This window comes from Toxorhynchites rutilus, chromosome 3, assembly GCF_029784135.1.
Source record: "Toxorhynchites rutilus septentrionalis strain SRP chromosome 3, ASM2978413v1, whole genome shotgun sequence".
In the NCBI taxonomy this organism is placed as follows: Eukaryota; Metazoa; Arthropoda; class Insecta; order Diptera; family Culicidae; genus Toxorhynchites; species Toxorhynchites rutilus.
The window spans coordinates 207564004-207583640 of record NC_073746.1 but is presented as its reverse complement, the minus strand read 5'-3'; the positions used below and the strand labels follow the sequence as shown (position 1 = coordinate 207583640).

The following is a 19637-nucleotide window of genomic DNA, read 5'->3' as shown; positions in this document are numbered from 1 at the left end:
CCAGAAATTTGGCAGTGAAGGATAGGCTCATGCACTTTTGTTTTGGTCATGGCATTCACATTATCTTACCACTGGTGTACACGACGTTGTAGATGTATAGTTTAATGATTTCTGTATTGATAAAACAAAGTTCATGCTGTCATGTCATGCTTAAATACTTTTTTCTAGAGTTTGGGTCTCAGTTTTAGTCCTTTATTGCGTTTTCCGCGTTTCTTATTATTTGCGGTGAGCTAGCCAGACTATTCCGCGGATAATCGGGGTTCTACTGTAGTTCGATTGGAAAAAAAATTTGCTTATCGCAAATAGCTTGTCGCTTAAAGGACAAAACATTTTTGTGTCATGAATCGCCACCATAACATTACACTGCATTCTTTTTTTTACTTAATTGATGCCTGCGCAAAAAAATCATTGTGATAGCGTAATTTTGAACAAATGTAAAAAAAAAGTAAAAAAAACATTGCACCGTCATCATTGCGCGCCCCGTCACAGCCACACTCGCTCTTCCATCTCATCCGGTTTGTTGAAAGCTACCCTTGACCTCCTTTGTTTTAAAGAGGCTTCAAACTTCTCAGTTCATTCCCCTCTAATACAGCTACCCTTTTAGAAGAGCCCGTACGGCTCGTAGCGCACCGGAGTATGTGGTAGTGGCGTTCCAGATACTACTCCTGGCGATTACTCATAAAATATTAAATTTTCATCTGTCGCCACAATGTATGATGAAAAACGTCGGAAAACTCGAACTAGTGCTCTGAAAGTTGAAGTTTCAATTTTTCGCAATGATTTTGTTTGTAATGGTAACGCATCGTTATTTTAATATCAAAATATAAAAACCAATGTCAATAAAATGTTATTCCTGAGTCATAGCGTTTCATGTCATGAAAATCAATAAAAGAAAATTGAGTTGGTATCAATACAATTACTATTTTTACGTTTAATGGGTCTATAATGTAAGTTTTAGCAATTTTAACATTGGTTTAGAAAATTGTATTGCAGAGCTCGGAACACTGCCACCGCTGCCTATGCTTTCAAGAATAGTAAACGGAATAGTATTACATTCAATCAAAATGCCTCGTCCAACAAAGAGAAGGGATAAGGCTTTCAAACGTGAATATGTGAAAACAATACGATCAACGAAGGAAAATATTAAGGGATTATCAACTATAATCAACTGATAGATGGTCTTCTTTGGTTTCCTCACACACCTTGGTTTTTTAAATTTACTGATTCCAATAAGTTTAAATTTGTGACTTCCCGTGGCATTGCTACAAGGTAACTTCTCAACTCTCAACTTGGCTTCATCTCAGCTGTCAAACTTAAGCTCAACTTCGATCCGCACACGAAGCAACTCGAAACTGACATGTATCGTTTAAATCGCAGATTTTTTGAACCGACAATTTTTTCGCACATGAAATATATAAGTAAACTGCTATAGTGGATTGAAAATATTCATTTAGCTTAAAACAAAATTTTTTTTTGAACTACTAGACCGATTCAGATGATCGACATATCAAATTAAAGCCAGTCACTTGTTTTTTTTTTATGAAAAACTAGCTGACCCAGCAGACTTCGTCACGCCCAAAATTTATTTTTCGTTATCACATCCTAAGAACACTAAGCGCACGTTCATGGGTCCAATCGCAGAACTTTTCATTTATTGATCTTCTAATCTACCCTTTAAAATTACCTTTTACTATAAAATCCCTAGTACTTCTACCAATTTTCGTCATTATAATATCAGTTTATTTTCAGACACAATTCTCGTTCAAAATTTTTCGACCACTTGCAAATAACATGTTTCTCCGTTACATGGAAGAAATGTTCGATACAGAAAATATGAAATAATGAAGACAGCCCTAAATCGGACTATCCCTTTCTCGAGTTTTGCTCTGATATCAACACATTCGGCGATCCTATATCGCCTTCTATCTATATATTTTTATTTATATAGATAGAAGGCGATATAGGAGTACGTTTTCTCACATTAAAATCCATTTCCACTTTCGAACGAAGATCAATTTCGCTACCGCAAACATCAAATGGACTAACAACGCTTGTAAATATGTAGTTGTAGAACACATGCTAATAATTTTTTTCGAATTCTCCCATTTTCATTCAAAGTTTTCCGAAAATTTTCAATTGTCTTGTTTGGTTGAAATATGTGCAACCCCACTCTCCTTTCCAGAGGAAGAAGGAGTATTATACCATCATAGAAACATTTCTCGTACCCCCTCACATCCCAAATGTGGCACCATTTGTAGTAATAATGTAGTGTGAGTAATGTAGAAATTTGTGTTTCGTTTGTGTGGCAACTCCCCCTTAGAGAGGGGAGGGGGATATGTAACCACCATAGAAACATTTATTGCACTCTAAAATCTCCATATGCCTAATTTGGTTTCATTTGCTTGATTAATTCTCGAGTAATGCAGAAATTTGTGTTTCATTTGTATGGCAGACACCCCCCCTAAGAGAGGGGGAGGAGTATTTAACCACCAGAATATCATTTTTACACCCTAAAACCTCCACATTCCAAATTTCGTTTCATTTGCTTGATTAATTTCCGAATAGTGTAGTGTATAGTGTTGTATTGTATGGCAGCCCCCCTTAGAGACTATAAAACTATCTCAAACTATCACGAAAAACTTCCCCGGCCCCAAAAACCCCTACATACCAATTTTCGTGTTGATCGTTTGAGTAGTTTCCGAGTCCAAAAGAATCAGACAGACAGACAGACAGAAATCCATTTTTATGTATACAGATAGAAGATACTGCACATGCAGAAAATTTGAATTCTGCTCTCGTTATTATTGATTGTATTGGTTTTTTGTTGTTTTCATTGTCTCTGGACCAAAGGCGATATATTTTTTTTTGTATTTTATCTGGAAAGCTAAGGATTTATTACATAACATATGTCGAAACCAGAGAGGCGTTTTGTTTCGTTTTTGAGTTATGATTTTTCAAAGTTAACCGGTGGTTCGAAAAATCATTTTTTTCCTTTTTTTCCAACACAAAAATTCATGACTTTTGATCTATTAAACCAGTTTAGATGATCGACGCATAAAATTAAAGCCAATTAGATAGTCTTTTTTTGAAAAATGTCAGACTTGCGAAGAAAAATGGATTTTGATTTCGTAATTATTGATTGTATTAGTTTTTTATAGTTTACATGGTTTAGGGACCAAGGATGCCATATGTTCATACATGTTTACATATTTTCAGTCTTTGTTCAATATTTCTATGCGACTAGATTGGATGCATGCGACTAGAATTCATTTAGTTGGCAAATTTGTTTGCCAACTAAATTGGTTCAAAAAAGGCTAGCTAATTGGCTTTAATTTGATATATCGATCATCTGAATCGGTCCAGTAGTTCAAAAGTAATAAATTTTTAAACAAAGTCATTTTTGGAAAAAAAAAGTGGAAATGATTTTTGGACTATCGTTTAACTCAAAAATCATAACTCAAAAACGAAGAAAAACGCCTCTCTGGTTTCGACATATGTTATGTGAAAAACCCTCAGCTTTTAAAAAAAAATATAAAAATATATAGCGCACTTGGTCCCGAGACTATGAAAACAATAAAAAAAAACGAATACAAACAATAATAACGAGAACAGAATTTGAATTTTCTGCAGGTGTAGTATTTTCTCAAAAAAGAATGTGATTGGCTTTCATTTGATATGTCGATCATCTGAATCGGTCTAGTAGTTCAAAAGTTATGAATTTTTGAAAATAGTTAGCCGTCCATCTTGAAATGTCAAGCGCGTATTTTCCACCATCAAAGACATCAATTAAGCGTACTGAATTATTTGTTTTTTTTGACGTAGGACTACGTCTTTCATTTCTATACCGGGGTGTAAAATCAAAGTTTCGAAAACGAAAGCGTTACGCCGGAGACCGAGATTTTGAGCGTTAATAGCTCCTAAACAACTGAACGAAATGGTATGATAAACACTTCATTCGAAAGATAAAATATCTACGCGTTATATACTTGTTACTTTTTGATCCAAAAACTTGTTTCAATAGTCTTAAAATTGCTTTCAAAACAGGCTATTGAAATCACCAATCGGTATATAAGCGAGCGGCGCTCGGAAATCCACTCAGTTACGTAGAGGCGAATGAACTGAAAAGTTTAAACCCTCTTAAAGCCAAAAAGAAGAAGAAGAAGAAATCCACTCAGTTCTAATTGAACAGCGATTGGAGCATGTTGTCGCTGTTGCGGTGAAGCTCTTTATTTATCATGAAAGCGCGGATGAACGGTGTCACCAAGAGCCTGTTTGTGCACCCTAGGCCAGAAGGGAATCTATCAGGAGGAGAAGGATGCCACAAACGGTTCCCTGGGAAGACATCGCTACACACACATACACGCGCGGCTATTAACAGGTGGTTATCGAGTTGGCATTAACCACTGGTGGGCTTCCAGTATCGAGGAAAATGTGGAAATATCTAATCGTTACTGAAAATAATCTGCCAGTTCCTTTGGGAATTTTCAAAATATATTCATGTGAAAGAGTTTAATTGAATGTTTTCTATCCATGTAACACTGTGACCAAATACATTTGGTTTTGTGGTTTTTCAATCAATCGCAATTAACAGGATAGCTTCAGAAGATTATTCTTCCCCATCAGTAGGATATTTCCGTATCCAATATTGTATGCGCCCGCAATCGATTATTGCTCAGTCGCCGAAAGTTCCGAGCTCAGAGAGTTCATTCCCCTCTAGTTTACCTTCCAAATTGCCATCGTAAACCACACCTTCTCTCGATTCAATCACACACAAAAAGCATACTTAAGCGATATTCTGGTGGTGAGACACATTCATTTTTCGCGAGGACATCGACAAGACAACATCGTTGCCTAACGTGCTGGAGGAGGTGGACGGCGAAGGATCGACACATACACGCGCAGAACTCTTTCCGTTAGGATGCCATTCAGCATCGAGAAAGTTCCGGAAAGATCTAATCATTGCTGGAAAATAATCTGCCAGTTCCTTTGGGAATTTTCAAAATATATTCATGTGAAAGAGTTTAATTGAATGTTTTCTATCCATGTAACACTGTGACCAAATATGTTTCAATCAAGTGCTATTAACAGGTGGTTATCGAGTTGGTATTAACCACTGGTGGGCTTCCAGTATCGAGGAAAATGTGGAAATAACTAATCGTTACTGAAAATAATCTGCCAGTTCCTCTGGGAATTTTCAAAATATATTCATGTGAAAGAGTTTAATTGAATGTTTTCTATCCATGTTACACTGTGACCAAATATGTTTCAATCAAGTGCTATTAACAGGTGGTTATCGAGTTGGCATTAACCACTGGTGGGCTTCCAGTATCGAGGAAAATGTGGAAATATCTAATCGTTACTGAAAATAATCTGCCAGTTCCTTTGGGAATTTTCAAAATATATTCATGTGAAAGAGTTTAATTGAATGTTTTCTATCCATGTAACACTGTGACCAAATACATTTGGTTTTGTGGTTTTTCAATCAATCGCAATTAACAGGATAGCTTCAGAAGATTATTCTTCCCCATCAGTAGGATATTTCCGTATCCAATATTGTATGCGCCCGCAATCGATTATTGCTCAGTCGCCGAAAGTTCCGAGCTCAGAGAGTTCATTCCCCTCTAGTTTGCCTTCCAAATTGCCATCGTAAACCACACCTTCTCTCGATTCAATCACACACAAAAAGCATACTTAAGCGATATTCTGGTGGTGAGACACATTCATTTTTCGCGAGGACATCGACAAGACAACATCGTTGCCTAACGTGCTGGAGGAGGTGGACGGCGAAGGATCGACACATACACGCGCAGAACTCTTTCCGTTAGGATGCCATTCAGCATCGAGAAAGTTCCGGAAAGATCTAATCATTGCTGGAAAATAATCTGCCAATTCCTTTGGGAATTTTCAAAATATATTCATGTGAAAGAGTTTAATTGAATGTTTTCTATCCAGGTTACACTGTGACCAAATATGTTTCAACCAAGTGCTATTAACAGGTGGTTATCGAGTTGGCATTAACCACTGGTGGGCTTCCAGTATCGAGGAAAATGTGGAAATATCTAATCGTTACTGAAAATAATCTGCCAGTTCCTCTGGGAATTTTCAAAATATATTCATGTGAAAGAGTTTAATTGAATGTTTTCTATCCATGTAACACTGTGACCAAATATGTCTCAATCAAGTGCTATTAACAGGTGGTTATCGAGTTGGCATTAACCACTGGTGGGCTTCCAGTATCGAGGAAAATGTGGAAATAACTAATCGTTACTGAAAATAATCTGCCAGTTCCTCTGGGAATTTTCAAAATATATTCATGTGAAAGAGTTTAATTGAATGTTTTCTATCCATGTAACACTGTGACCAAATATGTCTCAACCAAGTGCTATTAACAGGTGGTTATCGAGTTGGCATTAACCACTGGTGGGCTTCCAGTATCGAGGAAAATGTGGAAATAACTAATCGTTACTGAAAATAATCTGCCAGTTCCTCTGGGAATTTTCAAAATATATTCATGTGAAAGAGTTTCATTGAATGTTTTCTATCCATGTAACACTGTGACCAAATATGTTTCAATCAAGTGCTATTAACAGGTGGTTATCGAGTTAGCATTAACCACTGGTGGGCTTCCAGTATCGAGGAAAATGTGGAAATATCTAATCGTTACTGAAAATAATCTGCCAGTTCCTTTGGGAATTTTCAAAATATATTCATGTGAAAGAGTTTAATTGAATGTCTTCTATCCATGTAACACTGTGACCAAATACATTTGGTTTTGTGGTTTTTCAATCAATCGCAATTAACAGGATAGCTTCAGAAGATTATTCTTCCCCATCAGTAGGATATTTCCGTATCCAATATTGTATGCGCCCGCAATCGATTATTGCTCAGTCGCCGAAAGTTCCGAGCTCAGAGAGTTCATTCCCTTCTAGTTTGCCTTCCAAATTGCCATTGTAAACCACACCTTCTCTCGATTCAATCACACACAAAAAGCATACTTAAGCGATATTCTGGTGGTGAGACACATTCATTTTTCGTGAGGACATCGACAAGACAACATCGTTGCCTAACGTGCTGGAGGAGGTGGACGGCGAAGGATCGACACATACACGCGCAGAACTCTTTCCGTTAGGATGCCATTCAGCATCGAGAAAGTTCCGGAAAGATCTAATCATTGCTGGAAAATAATCTGCCAGTTCCTTTGGGAATTTTCAAAATATATTCATGTGAAAGAGTTTAATTGAATGTTTTCTATCCATGTAACACTGTGACCAAATATGTTTCAATCAAGTGCTATTAACAGGTGGTTATCGAGTTGGTATTAACCACTGGTGTGCTTCCAGTATCGAGGAAAATGTGGAAATAACTAATCGTTACTGAAAATAATCTGCCAGTTCCTCTGGGAATTTTCAAAATATATTCATGTGAAAGAGTTTAATTGAATGTTTTCTATCCATGTAACACTGTGACCAAATATGTTTCAATTAAGTGCTATTAACAGGTGGTTATCGAGTTGGTATTAACCACTGGTGTGCTTCCAGTATCGAGGAAAATGTGGAAATAACTAATCGTTACTGAAAATAATCTGCCAGTTCCTCTGGGAATTTTCAAAATATATTCATGTGAAAGAGTTTAATTGAATGTTTTCTATCCATGTAACACTGTGACCAAATATGTTTCAATCAAGTGCTATTAACAGGTGGTTATCGAGTTGGTATTAACCACTGGTGTGCTTCCAGTATCGAGGAAAATGTGGAAATATCTAATCGTTACTGAAAATAATCTGCCAGTTCCTTTGGGAATTTTCAAAATATATTCATGTGAATGAATTTAATTGAATGTTTTCTATCCATGTAGCACTGTGACCAAATATGTTTCAATCAAGTGCTATTAACAGGTGGTTATCGAGTTAGCATTAACCACTGGTGTGCTTCCAGTATCGAGGAAAATGTGGAAATAACTAATCGTTACTGAAAATAATCTGCCAGTTCCTCTGGGAATTTTCAAAATATATTCATGTGAATGAATTTAATTGAATGTTTTCTATCCATGTAACACTGTGACCAAATATGTTTCAATCAAGTGCTATTAACAGGTGGTTATCGAGTTGGTATTAACCACTGGTGTGCTTCCAGTATCGAGGAAAATGTGGAAATAACTAATCGTTACTGAAAATAATCTGCCAGTTCCTCTGGGAATTTTCAAAATATATTCATGTGAAAGAGTTTAATTGAATGTTTTCTATCCATGTAACACTGTGACCAAATATGTTTCAATTAAGTGCTATTAACAGGTGGTTATCGAGTTGGTATTAACCACTGGTGTGCTTCCAGTATCGAGGAAAATGTGGAAATAACTAATCGTTACTGAAAATAATCTGCCAGTTCCTCTGGGAATTTTCAAAATATATTCATGTGAAAGAGTTTAATTGAATGTTTTCTATCCATGTAACACTGTGACCAAATATGTTTCAATCAAGTGCTATTAACAGGTGGTTATCGAGTTGGCATTAACCACTGGTGGGCTTCCAGTATCGAGGAAAATGTGGAAATATCTAATCGTTACTGAAAATAATCTGCCAGTTCCTTTGGGAATTTTCAAAATATATTCATGTGAAAGAGTTTAATTGAATGTTTTCTATCCATGTAACACTGTGACCAAATACATTTGGTTTTGTGGTTTTTCAATCAATCGCAATCAACAGGATAGCTTCTGAAGATTATTCTTCCCCATCAGTAGGATATTTCCGTATCCAATATTGGATGCATAAAACCTTGTGCCTCCAACGTAACGCTCTCGTTTTCGAAGTTCTCCAAATATTCATTCATTCAGAATGAATTCAGATTCAACTTCATACAAATGATCTCTAAATCAACGATAGTCCTACGTCACCCTTGCGGTTATACCATAGATATAACCCACTTCCGGTTTTTTTAATTTCATTTTTCTACTTTACGACAAAAATGTTTTACTTTTTGACGTAGAACTACGTCTTTCATTAAGGGTGCCAATCAGAAAACAGATCACGTTTTTATGAAATAACTAGCTGACCCGGCAAACTTCGTCCCGCCCAAAATTCGTTTTTTGTTATCAATACCTCCAAACATTCACGTTTTCTTACAATGAGCAAGTTCATGGGTACAATCACAGAACTGTTCATTGATTGATCTTCTAATCGACCCCATTGAATTTATCTTTTACTATAAAATTCTTAGTATTTCTAACAAAACTCATCATTATAATATCAGATTATTGTCAGACACAATTCTCGTTCAAGATTTTTCAACCACTTGCAAATAACATTTTTCTCCGTTACATGGAATAAATGTTTTATACAGAAAATATGATAGAATAATATGTGTAATATTTTTATGGAACCCCCTCTCCATTCCAGAGGAGTGAGGGGTGTCATACCATCATAGAAACATTTGTCATACCCAAAAACCCTCACATCCCAAATTGTGCTTGATTAGCTCTCCAGTTATACAGAACTTTGTGTTTGTGTGCCCCCTGTAATTTAAGTTTCATTTGTATGACAGCCCCCCCCCTTAGAGAGGGGGGTGGAGTGTTTAACCACCATAGAAACATTGATTGTACCCTAAAACCTGCATATGCCTAATTTGGTTCCATTTGATTGATTAGTTCTCGAGTTATGCAGAAATTTGTGTTTCATTTCTATGTCAAAGCCACCTAACACCCCCCCCCCCTCCTTCAGGAAGGTGGGAGGAGTGTTGAACCACTCTAGAAATGATTCTTGGCCCCTAAAACCTCAACATGCCAAATTTGGTTCCGTTTGCTTGATTAATTTTCGAGTAATGCAGAAATTTGTGTTTAATTTGTATGGCAGCCCCCCCCTTAGAGAGGTAGGAGGGGTCTCAAACTTCCCCGGCCCCAAAAACCCCTACATACCAATTTTCATGTTGATCGGTTCAGTAGTTTTCGAGCCCATTTTGATATGCTATACATTTAGAGACGAATGAACTCTCAGAGTTTAAAGTCTCTCTAATTCATTACCTGTTACCTATACATTAGAATCCCATAGTCTGTATATGGTTTAAATTGATGGAAATTGGAAGCATTCCCATTTCCTCATACATTTGTTCTGTCCATTTGTGTACTTTCCCGAACAATAATAATTTCAATAACGAGCAACTTATCGACGAGCAACGAAGGGGAAATCGTAAGATATAAAATCTCTGTGAACAAAGGAAAAGAAGAAGAACGAAGGGGAATATTTGCCTAGAGTATAAACAGTGGATCTCGCTGAGGCAACCTTTCAAAAAAAAAAACAAACATTCTTTGTGTGGACACCGACTGGACAACATCGTTGCTGGACAAGCTGGACGACTAGGGATTGAGTGCTTTTCTCATGGCAATGAGGGTGGAGGTGTGGTGCAAGAGTAGGGTAAAGTTTTCCAAGGGCCTTTCTCAAGGCTAGAGACGAATGAACAGAAGAAGTTTAAAGTCTCTATAATACAAAACCTGACCTGCCCTGGCAAATTTTCATTCTTCGTGAGGAAATCGACTGAACAACATCGTTGTTGGGCGAGCTGGGCGGCGACGGATCGAATGCCTTTCTCAAGGCAATGGAGGTGGAGGAATAATATTATGGATAAAGTAAAGTTTTCCAAGGGCCTTTTTGAAGCATACAGACGAATGAACTGAAAAAGTTTAAAGTATCAAGCAAGGAAGGAAGGTAAACTTTCAGTATCGTTCTGTACTCAAAGCAATGAATATCGCTTGTTCTTCGTTGTTTTGCGTCATCACATGTCTTCGTTTCGGATTGAGCTGTGGACGCGACCAAATTACTCACTGGCTGGTGTCTCTGGCATTGCATCAAACTGACGCCATTGCATTAAAGTTCTAAGCTAAACTATTATGTGGGTAATCATCAAGCTAGGCTATCGTCAGCTCATCATGAAAACAAATGTACTGGAATTTTGTCAATGATTTGGTTTCGCATGACGGTAGGAAAACACTCTCCACAAAGGATGACAGCTAAACTAATCTAGACTGGCCATATTAACGGAAAGGGCTTCAGTTGAGAAGACCGCAAAACGGAAATAAGTGTGTGTATATTTAGTTGCTTCAAGCCATCGTATATGGATAATTGTAGGCGTGCATGCGTGCTTCATAACCCGTACGTAAAAATAGTGCATCTTCGCTACGCTGAAACCCCATTTGTATCTGCTCCCGTGTGCATTGGCCCTGTAACGATGCAACAATCGCCTAATTTTTTATGCTATGATTGACGATTGTTTGGTGTTATTATGCAAATTATGCAGTCGTAATGATAAATATAAACAAGAAGGGGAGATAGCGGGAGGGAAATATTTACGCTAGGGTATTAGTAATGAATCTCTGCTGAGGCAAATATACAGCCTTTTTCCAAGCAGTTAACATTGTTTGTTTTCTGTCATCAATGCATTGAACTGACGGTATGGTGAAGCAGGTGTTAAGGTTGTGCACCAAAAAATTATTTGGGGAATACCAAGTTATTCAATAAGTTCTTTAAGTTATCAATTTATTTGGGCTCGCCTGCCAGTCGCAAAACTGCTTTCAACTAGGATTGCATTTGCGCTAATCTTGATCATAATGAAGCAGTGCTACTCTTTTAGAGGTGTTGAGATTAATTGATAGAGTTTATTTCGTTTATTTAGTCACCAAGCAAGTAAATGTCGTTCTGAAATGTTGTATGTGATTTGGTTTCGCTTGTCAGTAGCAAATTTTTCTCCACTAAGGATGACAGCTGCGCTTATCTCGAGCATGTATTGTCCTGCGAGCACAAGAATGAATCATCAAACAATTGTCGTCAAATGATTCTACAATAAAAAAAAAATTCAGGGTGACCAAACTGGTAGAATGGTTATTTCAAGATTTTCGTAGCATTATAAAATTATATAAAATATAAAATAATTGATTGTGCCAAAACGTACAACATCGACTCTCTCTCTTTGTACGCTTGCATATCGCGAGGCGCTAAGACGCTCAGCATAGTAGTGAAATTATTCGACGGAAGACGGGGTAAGACCGCCCCCCTAAGAAAACAAATTTTCAGTTAAACGTCTTTCAGGATTTCCCCCATTTGTTGTGCTGCACATTATTGAGTATATAATTATCTACTACTAAAAAATGTGTAACTGTTGATTGTATAACTTTTTTGGAGTTTTTAAATTAATTTTTGAAATGATAGAAAAATACTTTTTGTTTTGCTGTCGGGGTAAAACGGACCATGACGGGTTAAGACGGAGCGATGCTATTTTCAAACAGTTTAGTCTAGTAAAAATAACAGGAACAGTGTACTCACAAACTTCTGGAAAGGCCATCCATATTCCTCGTGCAGAGCTTTGAAAATATTCGTGAAAAAATTATCAAATTTCCGGAATCTATAAGGACGATTATCCACGTGGGCAGGGTTGCCAACTACAATTTAAAAAAAAGCAGGGAGAATGAAAATAAAAATCAGGATAGCTCATATTGGGTTGTCCGAAAAGTTAATGTCGATTTTTGGGAAAACAAAAACATCATTTTCAATCAAAGCATTATAACTTAATTTTATATTCATAGTTCTGTTTCACAATCTTTCGCCATCTTTCACACAGCTTAAATACTCTATCTTCCCAGAACATGTTTGCTTCCTCGTTGAAAACTGCTGCGAGCCATACATGTGAGAAAAAGGTTGCTTGGTAGTAGCTCAAAATACAGAATCCGTTCCAAATCCCACCAGAAACAGAGTATATCTTCCTTCGGGCGAAGACCGAATATGTAAAAGAATTAATAAGCATGGTATAAATCCTCGCATAAGCGGAAATGCTAGTGTTTCACCTGACTTTTTGATCGTTTATATTTTTTCCAAAAAAACTACAGCGTTACTACAGTCAATTGCAGAGAAATGAATATTCAAATTTTCACTGAATTCATCGTCCATGCTTTGGAATGAATCTTTACTCAACAAATGAGGAAAGCATATCAGCAGTGGAAGACTTGTTGAATTTTTCCTAATTTTTATGATATTTAGTACGGTTATAGATATATTTACCATAGTCCCATCATTAAAATTGATTCTACTTTGAATCAGCCAAACAAATTATATATAAAATCTTTTTACATTGACGGTGGATTCAAAAAATTTCTCTTGAGTAATTTTACACTCTGAAACGTATTCCTACATCAATAACTCTCGGGATACATCTACATACACATTATCATCAATAAAGCAATGTTGTTCCTCAAACTTAATCTCGTTGTAATTCCATAAATTCGTCAGACAATCTGGTATCATTAAATTTTCTAGTACTGTTTTGGAAAGCCACGAAACAATTGAGGATAGAGATAAAAAAAAGTTAAGTATAGCTTTGCGTCTAGAGAATTTAACTTTATTTAAGATATATACAAGTGCGAACCGGAGAACTATTATGACAGAAAACTTTGGCATGGAAACCAGTATATTGATTACAAACAATGTAAAGAGTACAAAAATCAGGAAAAATCAGGATCATTTCAGAAAAATCAAGATAAATTGAGTGTTCGTCAGGATATCAGGGAGCGTGCTAAAAAGTCTGGGAAATCCTGAAAAATCAGGAATGTTGGCATCTCTGCACGTGGGTCTAAAATTTCTCAAAATCTGTTCACTAGAAGTCTGAATGACCCCGAAGTAGGTATTTCTAGTTACGATTCGATATGTTGTTTCGTTCGGCCAGCTCGAATGCCAGTATATTGACATCTCGCATTTTGATGGCGTAGAATGGATTCTCCGGCTGCAGCAAATGCTCTACCAGTTCTTGTTCCTGAGTAGTGGGAAAAACTGAATCAACGGATCCGAGCTTCATCGTCGGTGATTTATTGCCTTTGATTTGTTGGTGGTTCTAGGAATTCCAAAACTGACTGATGTTGTCCTGATGGACATGCCGTTATTCATTGCCGCTTTAGCCATATTCAGCTTTTCCAACGTCAATTGCATCCGCGACCACTTCCTTATGTACTTTCGAGGCATTTGTGTGTAAAGAGACGAGCAAAATTATGGTATTTCATTTGAAAGAAAATCATTCAATATCACAACGTGTGGCACTTTTACCCCGTCGAAAATGGTCCGTCTTCCCCCCAGAGCACCATTTGCATTATTTTGCACTTTACACGCATTTTATATGATATTATAGATACCTTTTCACGCAGGCAGAACCGGAACAATCTACTGAATGACTGAGATCCTGGCAACTAGCGGAATATACAGTTTTTGCTGGAGAAATCCTTATTTTGGTTACCTTAAAAATTAGATCGCTAGCAACCGCAATGGACGAAAACTTTGTTTTGTTTACAATTTTGATATTTCGTGCACTGAAGTGTTGCGAGGTGTTTCGAAAGGACAAAAATATGCTATTAATGTTTCTTGCGTAGTATATTTGCCAAAATACTGAGGATTTCTTATAAAACTAGAAGTGGTCCGTCTTCCCCTACGTAACCCATCGAAGCGTTTGAAAATTAAATCGTACACGAAGGGATCAATATAGAAACAGAATATTGGAGCAGAAAAAGTTCTAAAAATCAAATCAAAAGAAGATAAAATATGTTCTATGAGTCAATTAACCACTTACGGTCGTACGACTGCTCTCAGTCGCCACTGCAAGGAGCCGTACTAATATTATATTTTATGCAACCATAGGTATATTTGTTTACACTTTTTCTGAACAAATCTTAATGTCTCATAAACCTGTTAAGAATCAATACGGAGCTCTTATGAATAGAAGATAACGGTACAAAACAAAAAAAAATCACAAAAAAATATTTCTTTATTTTTTTCTTAATCAAAAAGAAGAAAATCTGTCATTTGATTCCTTTATGCGGGTGTTACATAAACATAAGAAAATGTAATTGGCCTTTTGGTAACTGTCGCCATCTTGAATTTAGATTTTGACGTAGGACTTCGTCTTTCATTTCTATACCGGGGAGTAAAATCAAAGTTTCGAGAACGAAAGCATTACGCTGGAGACCGAGATTTCGAACGTTGATAGCTCCTGAACAACTGAACGAAATGGTATGACAAACACTTCATTCGAAAGATGAAATGTCTACGCGTTATATTAAATCTTTTTTGATCCAAAAATTTGTTTTAAAAAAAATTTAAAAAAATTAATTTTGTTTTGTGATTTTTTCAATCAAGTGCAATTAGTAGGAAAGCTTCTGAAGATTATTCTTCCCCATCTGTAGAATATTTTCGTATCCAATATTGGATGCATAAAAACTTGTGGCTCCAATGTAACGCTCTCGTTTCCGAAGTCCCCCAAATATTCATATATTCATTTACTAATTAATTCAGAATGGATTCAGATTCAACTTCAAACAAATGATCACTTAATCAACGATAGTCATACGTCAACCTTGCGGTTATACCACAGTAGATGTATAACCCACTTCCTGTTTTTTCGATTTCCACATTTCCACGTATGAAATTTATTACATTTGAACAAAGCAACATTAAGATTCTGTTGATTATAAAACCATTTACAATGCAATAATTGATCAGTATCATAAGGACGGAATTCCTCACAAGGATCGTCTGGGAGGATTCGCGTCGGATGGTGCGACGTATGTTCCAGGCTGAAAAATGCTACTTCCATATGTTCTACTGGTATAAACTACCTAATGAATATCGACTCTCCTCTCAGTTGCTTCGATTTGACTAGCAATAGCTCGGCATTCGTGATAAACATGCATTGAATTGACTAGATATGAATTGACGACCGTGTAAGAGCGAGGAATCTCGTTAGGCGTGGTACACAAATTACGTAACGCTTAAAATGCCCTTCCTCCCTATGTTACAAAAAGTAGTGTAACATGTATTAAATTTTTATTCAAACGATATTATTTAGCTTGCTCTATTTGTATGTTTGTAACGTGTTCGTAGCGTTGTCCCACATGATTAGAAGCCCCATTCCTGTTGAAAATAATAAAACTGCGAGTTAAAGTTTTTTCTTTCGATTAAACTAAAAAAATATATAAATAATATATTGTGCTCCTTTATTGATGATCACTTAAAGACTAAAGTACAATTTGATCTTAGGCTCTAAATTCAGCTCGCGTGCTGTGTTTATCTTTTCGGGTGTCCTTGAAATAATGCTGACCGGCGGCTTGTTCATATCGTTGTTTTGATGAGTTATTATGTTTATGCTGGCGTGCTCCGCTCTCGCGATATCGGTTCTGGCTGCTGCTAACTCCTTGTTTATGTTTACGTTTGGGCTGTCGCTAACTTGCGTATTCCATGATCTTGGAAATCCAAGATGGCGGCCGCTACGAAATGGCAAATTATATATTCTCTCAAAATCCCATCAATGTGAGTATCAAACGAAAGATTATTTATGCAAAATGCAAATCTGAATTGGCCGCCACCATAAAATGGCGATATATATTTTTTTTTTCAGAATCCGATGAGACTAAAATAATAAGAACTGCTAACTGCTCATTATTTTTTAAGCTTTTAGTGCATTATCTGTATTCAGGCATTCCATGCCAAACCGATATAGTGGTTCTCAAATTTCGTGAAAAGTGGTAATTTTGTTCTTTATCGCAAAATATTAGACCCGTATTTTTTTTATTTTTTTATTAGGATGACCGTTTCTATTTTAGGGTAGTTCGAAAAATATTATTTCCCCTTTTTTTCCAACAATGACTTCTTTCTAAAATTCATAACTTTTGAACCACCGAACCGATTCAGATGATCGACATATCAAATTAAAGTCATGTTGCTGGTGAAAAATGCGTTACAAATGTAAAAAATCCGAATTCTGTTTTCGTCATTATAGATTGTATTTGTTTTTTGTAGTTTACAGATCAATTTAAGACGGCCACCATAAGCATAGAGTAAAATTAAACACAATGCATGCAAAATTGAGGCATTTCATTATGTTAGCATCGATCTTTAGGATGTTTTCCGCAATCACGATGACTTCCAAATGTTTTTCTTTTTATTTCATAATGTTATATGATAAATCAAAAAAGGTAAGGAAAAGATGCTACTAAAATCATAACGGGTCAAGTTGGCCACCACTAAGGGTGAGATGGCCACATGAAATGACTCGTGAATCCAGGCGTATAGAGCATGATTGTATCCGGCTAAATTGTGCTACATATCAAGATCGTTGTATATTAGATCAAGCGTGACAAGGGTGGAAGGTGTTATTTTTCCTGAATTACCTATAACGTGCTTAATGTGTGAGTTATTCAACCAACAATGCAAGTGGTGTGATGTTCTCATTCAATTCGTCAATAAGGCGCGTTCAAAGGTGCGTTTATGGAAAATCATATCTCTTACAATAGTGGCCACCTTGTTCCGCTATGAGTCAAGCAAAAGTGTCTCAATTCTATGAAATGCTTTAAAAACATACCGTTTTCTATACAAACACACTTAACAGGCCTGTGTGTTTACTATTGTAACATTGGTTTCACAGGACATGTCCATATTGACCACTAAAACACTAAATTTCTTGTAAGCAAAATAACAAATCGGTGCTCGTCGCCATTTAAAAAGTTTATTTTTATTGTTTATCATGACGTTTCACCAATACACACGCAAAAATGGGGATACATGATTGAGTGTAATGCATTACACCAAACTAATGTATTATAACTGCCCAATAGTTGATTGTTTCAATAATCTAGAGAGTGGCCATCTTACCCCGTCCTCCCCTACATTCAATAATTACGAAAACAGAATTCGAGTTCTGCAAGTGTAGTATTTTTTGAAAAAAATCATGCCTTACAAATGAAATACTAATTTCTGCATAACTCGAGAACTAATGAAGCAAATGTAGCCAAATTTGGCATGAGAAGGTATGTTTCTATAATGTTTCTATAATGGTTTGACACCCCTCCCTCGTCTGGAAGGGTATTCCATGTAACAGAGAAACATGATATTTACAAATGATTGGAAAATCTTGAACGAGAATTGTGTCTGGAAAGAATTTTATATGATCATGATGAATTTTGGTAGAAGTACTAGGAAATTTCTAGTAAAAGGAAATGTTAAAGGGTCAATTGGAAGATCAACAGTTCTGCGTTAACAAAAATAAATTTTGGGAGGGACGAAGTTTGCCGGGTCAGCTAGTACTAAATAAAATCTTGATGAGTGCATGTCAGTATGTACAAGCACGTTATTTAGGTGTTTGAACTGAAGTTGCAATGAAAAAAGCATACAGCTATTATCATAGGTCTAAAAGATACTCATTGGAATTGAATTACACATTTATTTGTAGGACGGTACTGTAAATGTATACAGTGTGAAAGAGGGACAATTTATCAGGACACTAAATCCCGTGGGGTGTACGGGTGCGAACATAGAGATTTCTTTCGTCGCATTGTCCTATCAAGGTAAGTGGAACAATTGTAGCTTTAACACTTTTCTATATCTTGAGCAATTCGCCTCCACATCCAGGACACATAGCGTTCGCGGCTCTGGATGATACATCACACTCGGTTCATGTATTCAGTATAAACGGGGTTAACTTAGGCTCGAAGTATGTATCCGGCAGAGTGACCGGTTTGACTACAGCAACCGATTACATGATTGTGTCTGATGATGCTGGAGATCTCACCATGAGTCGCTTGTCAGGGTAAGCAGCACAGTTCTAATAAGCCCAACAGACCTCTTATTATAATGTATTTTTTTTAGACTGAAACCCATATTCGACATTCCACTGCATATTCCAACCCAAACAATCGTAGCGACTGCTGGAAACACACATCTATTGGCGCCTCTTCGCGATGGAAGTCTGGCTGTGATTGGCATTATGCAGCCTATTGCGTATAAAAAACATTCTGTTTTAATTGTTTAACTTGACTCCTTCATTAGTACCTAGAATCCAAACTTGTCAATTATAGTATTTTTCGTTTCTCCTTCAACGCAATTTAGGTCAAATGCAGTGTTCTTACGAATCCAAACGCAGAGGTGTTACATAGTGATTTTTATAATAGTACTAATGTCAGGGTTTTCGATAATTGATTGATTCAAGTCGTACATGTACTACCAAAAATGCGTAGTAAAATCTAATAAATTCTAAACATCGTGTGCTGCATAATATGCTTTTACGAAATATGCACTCAGAAATGAGTGTGACAGATTATATGTTTTTAGAACAAGTGTTATAAATCTATGTTGTTATTTTATGGACGTATGCTATCGAAAGTACTTAATAAAAATATCTATTCTAATAACCATTCCGTTTGTATTCTACATAAAATCTAGCTCAGAATTCGTTTCATCGAACTCTGGCGTTTTTGTGCTCTAGTTGGTTAAACAAAAACGATGCTGTTATTTACACTCTAAAATCCGAAACATCTCCGGAGTCCACTAACCACTCCAAAGTGTGAAATAGATTGAATTAGGAAATTTTATTTAGTGTATTTTTCGAAGAGTTTATACTTACAATGGTATCGGATTAGGTAAAATATTGTTAAAGCTATATATTAGCATAAGTGAAGTCGGTATACGAAACACCTTTTTTGTGTCGAGTATGTCAAATAACATATACCTATTTGTACCTATATATTATACTACAATTACTACGAAATAGTAAAATTTAAGCGAAAATCAGCTGGGTAAAATCATTGTTCATTGAAGCAAATTTTGTACAGTTTTTTTCGTGTATCAG

The 19637-nt window shown here is 36.3% G+C and overlaps 1 protein-coding gene across 3 annotated transcripts in view; it reads left to right on the top strand.

Annotated features, from left to right (window-relative positions):
• LOC129779742 (neurobeachin-like protein 1) overlaps positions 1-19200 on the top strand; it is a 230308-nt gene extending 211108 nt beyond the window's left edge. For all 3 annotated transcript variants that reach the window (XM_055787400.1, XM_055787399.1, XM_055787401.1), the window contains 3 exons: positions 18243-18357; positions 18422-18599; positions 18659-19200. In XM_055787400.1, the coding sequence (XP_055643375.1) occupies positions 18243-18357; positions 18422-18599; positions 18659-18821 (456 nt within the window). In that variant the 3' untranslated portion in view covers positions 18822-19200. The remainder of the gene's footprint in view (positions 1-18242; positions 18358-18421; positions 18600-18658) is intronic.
• Positions 19201-19637: the final 437 nt, after the last annotated feature.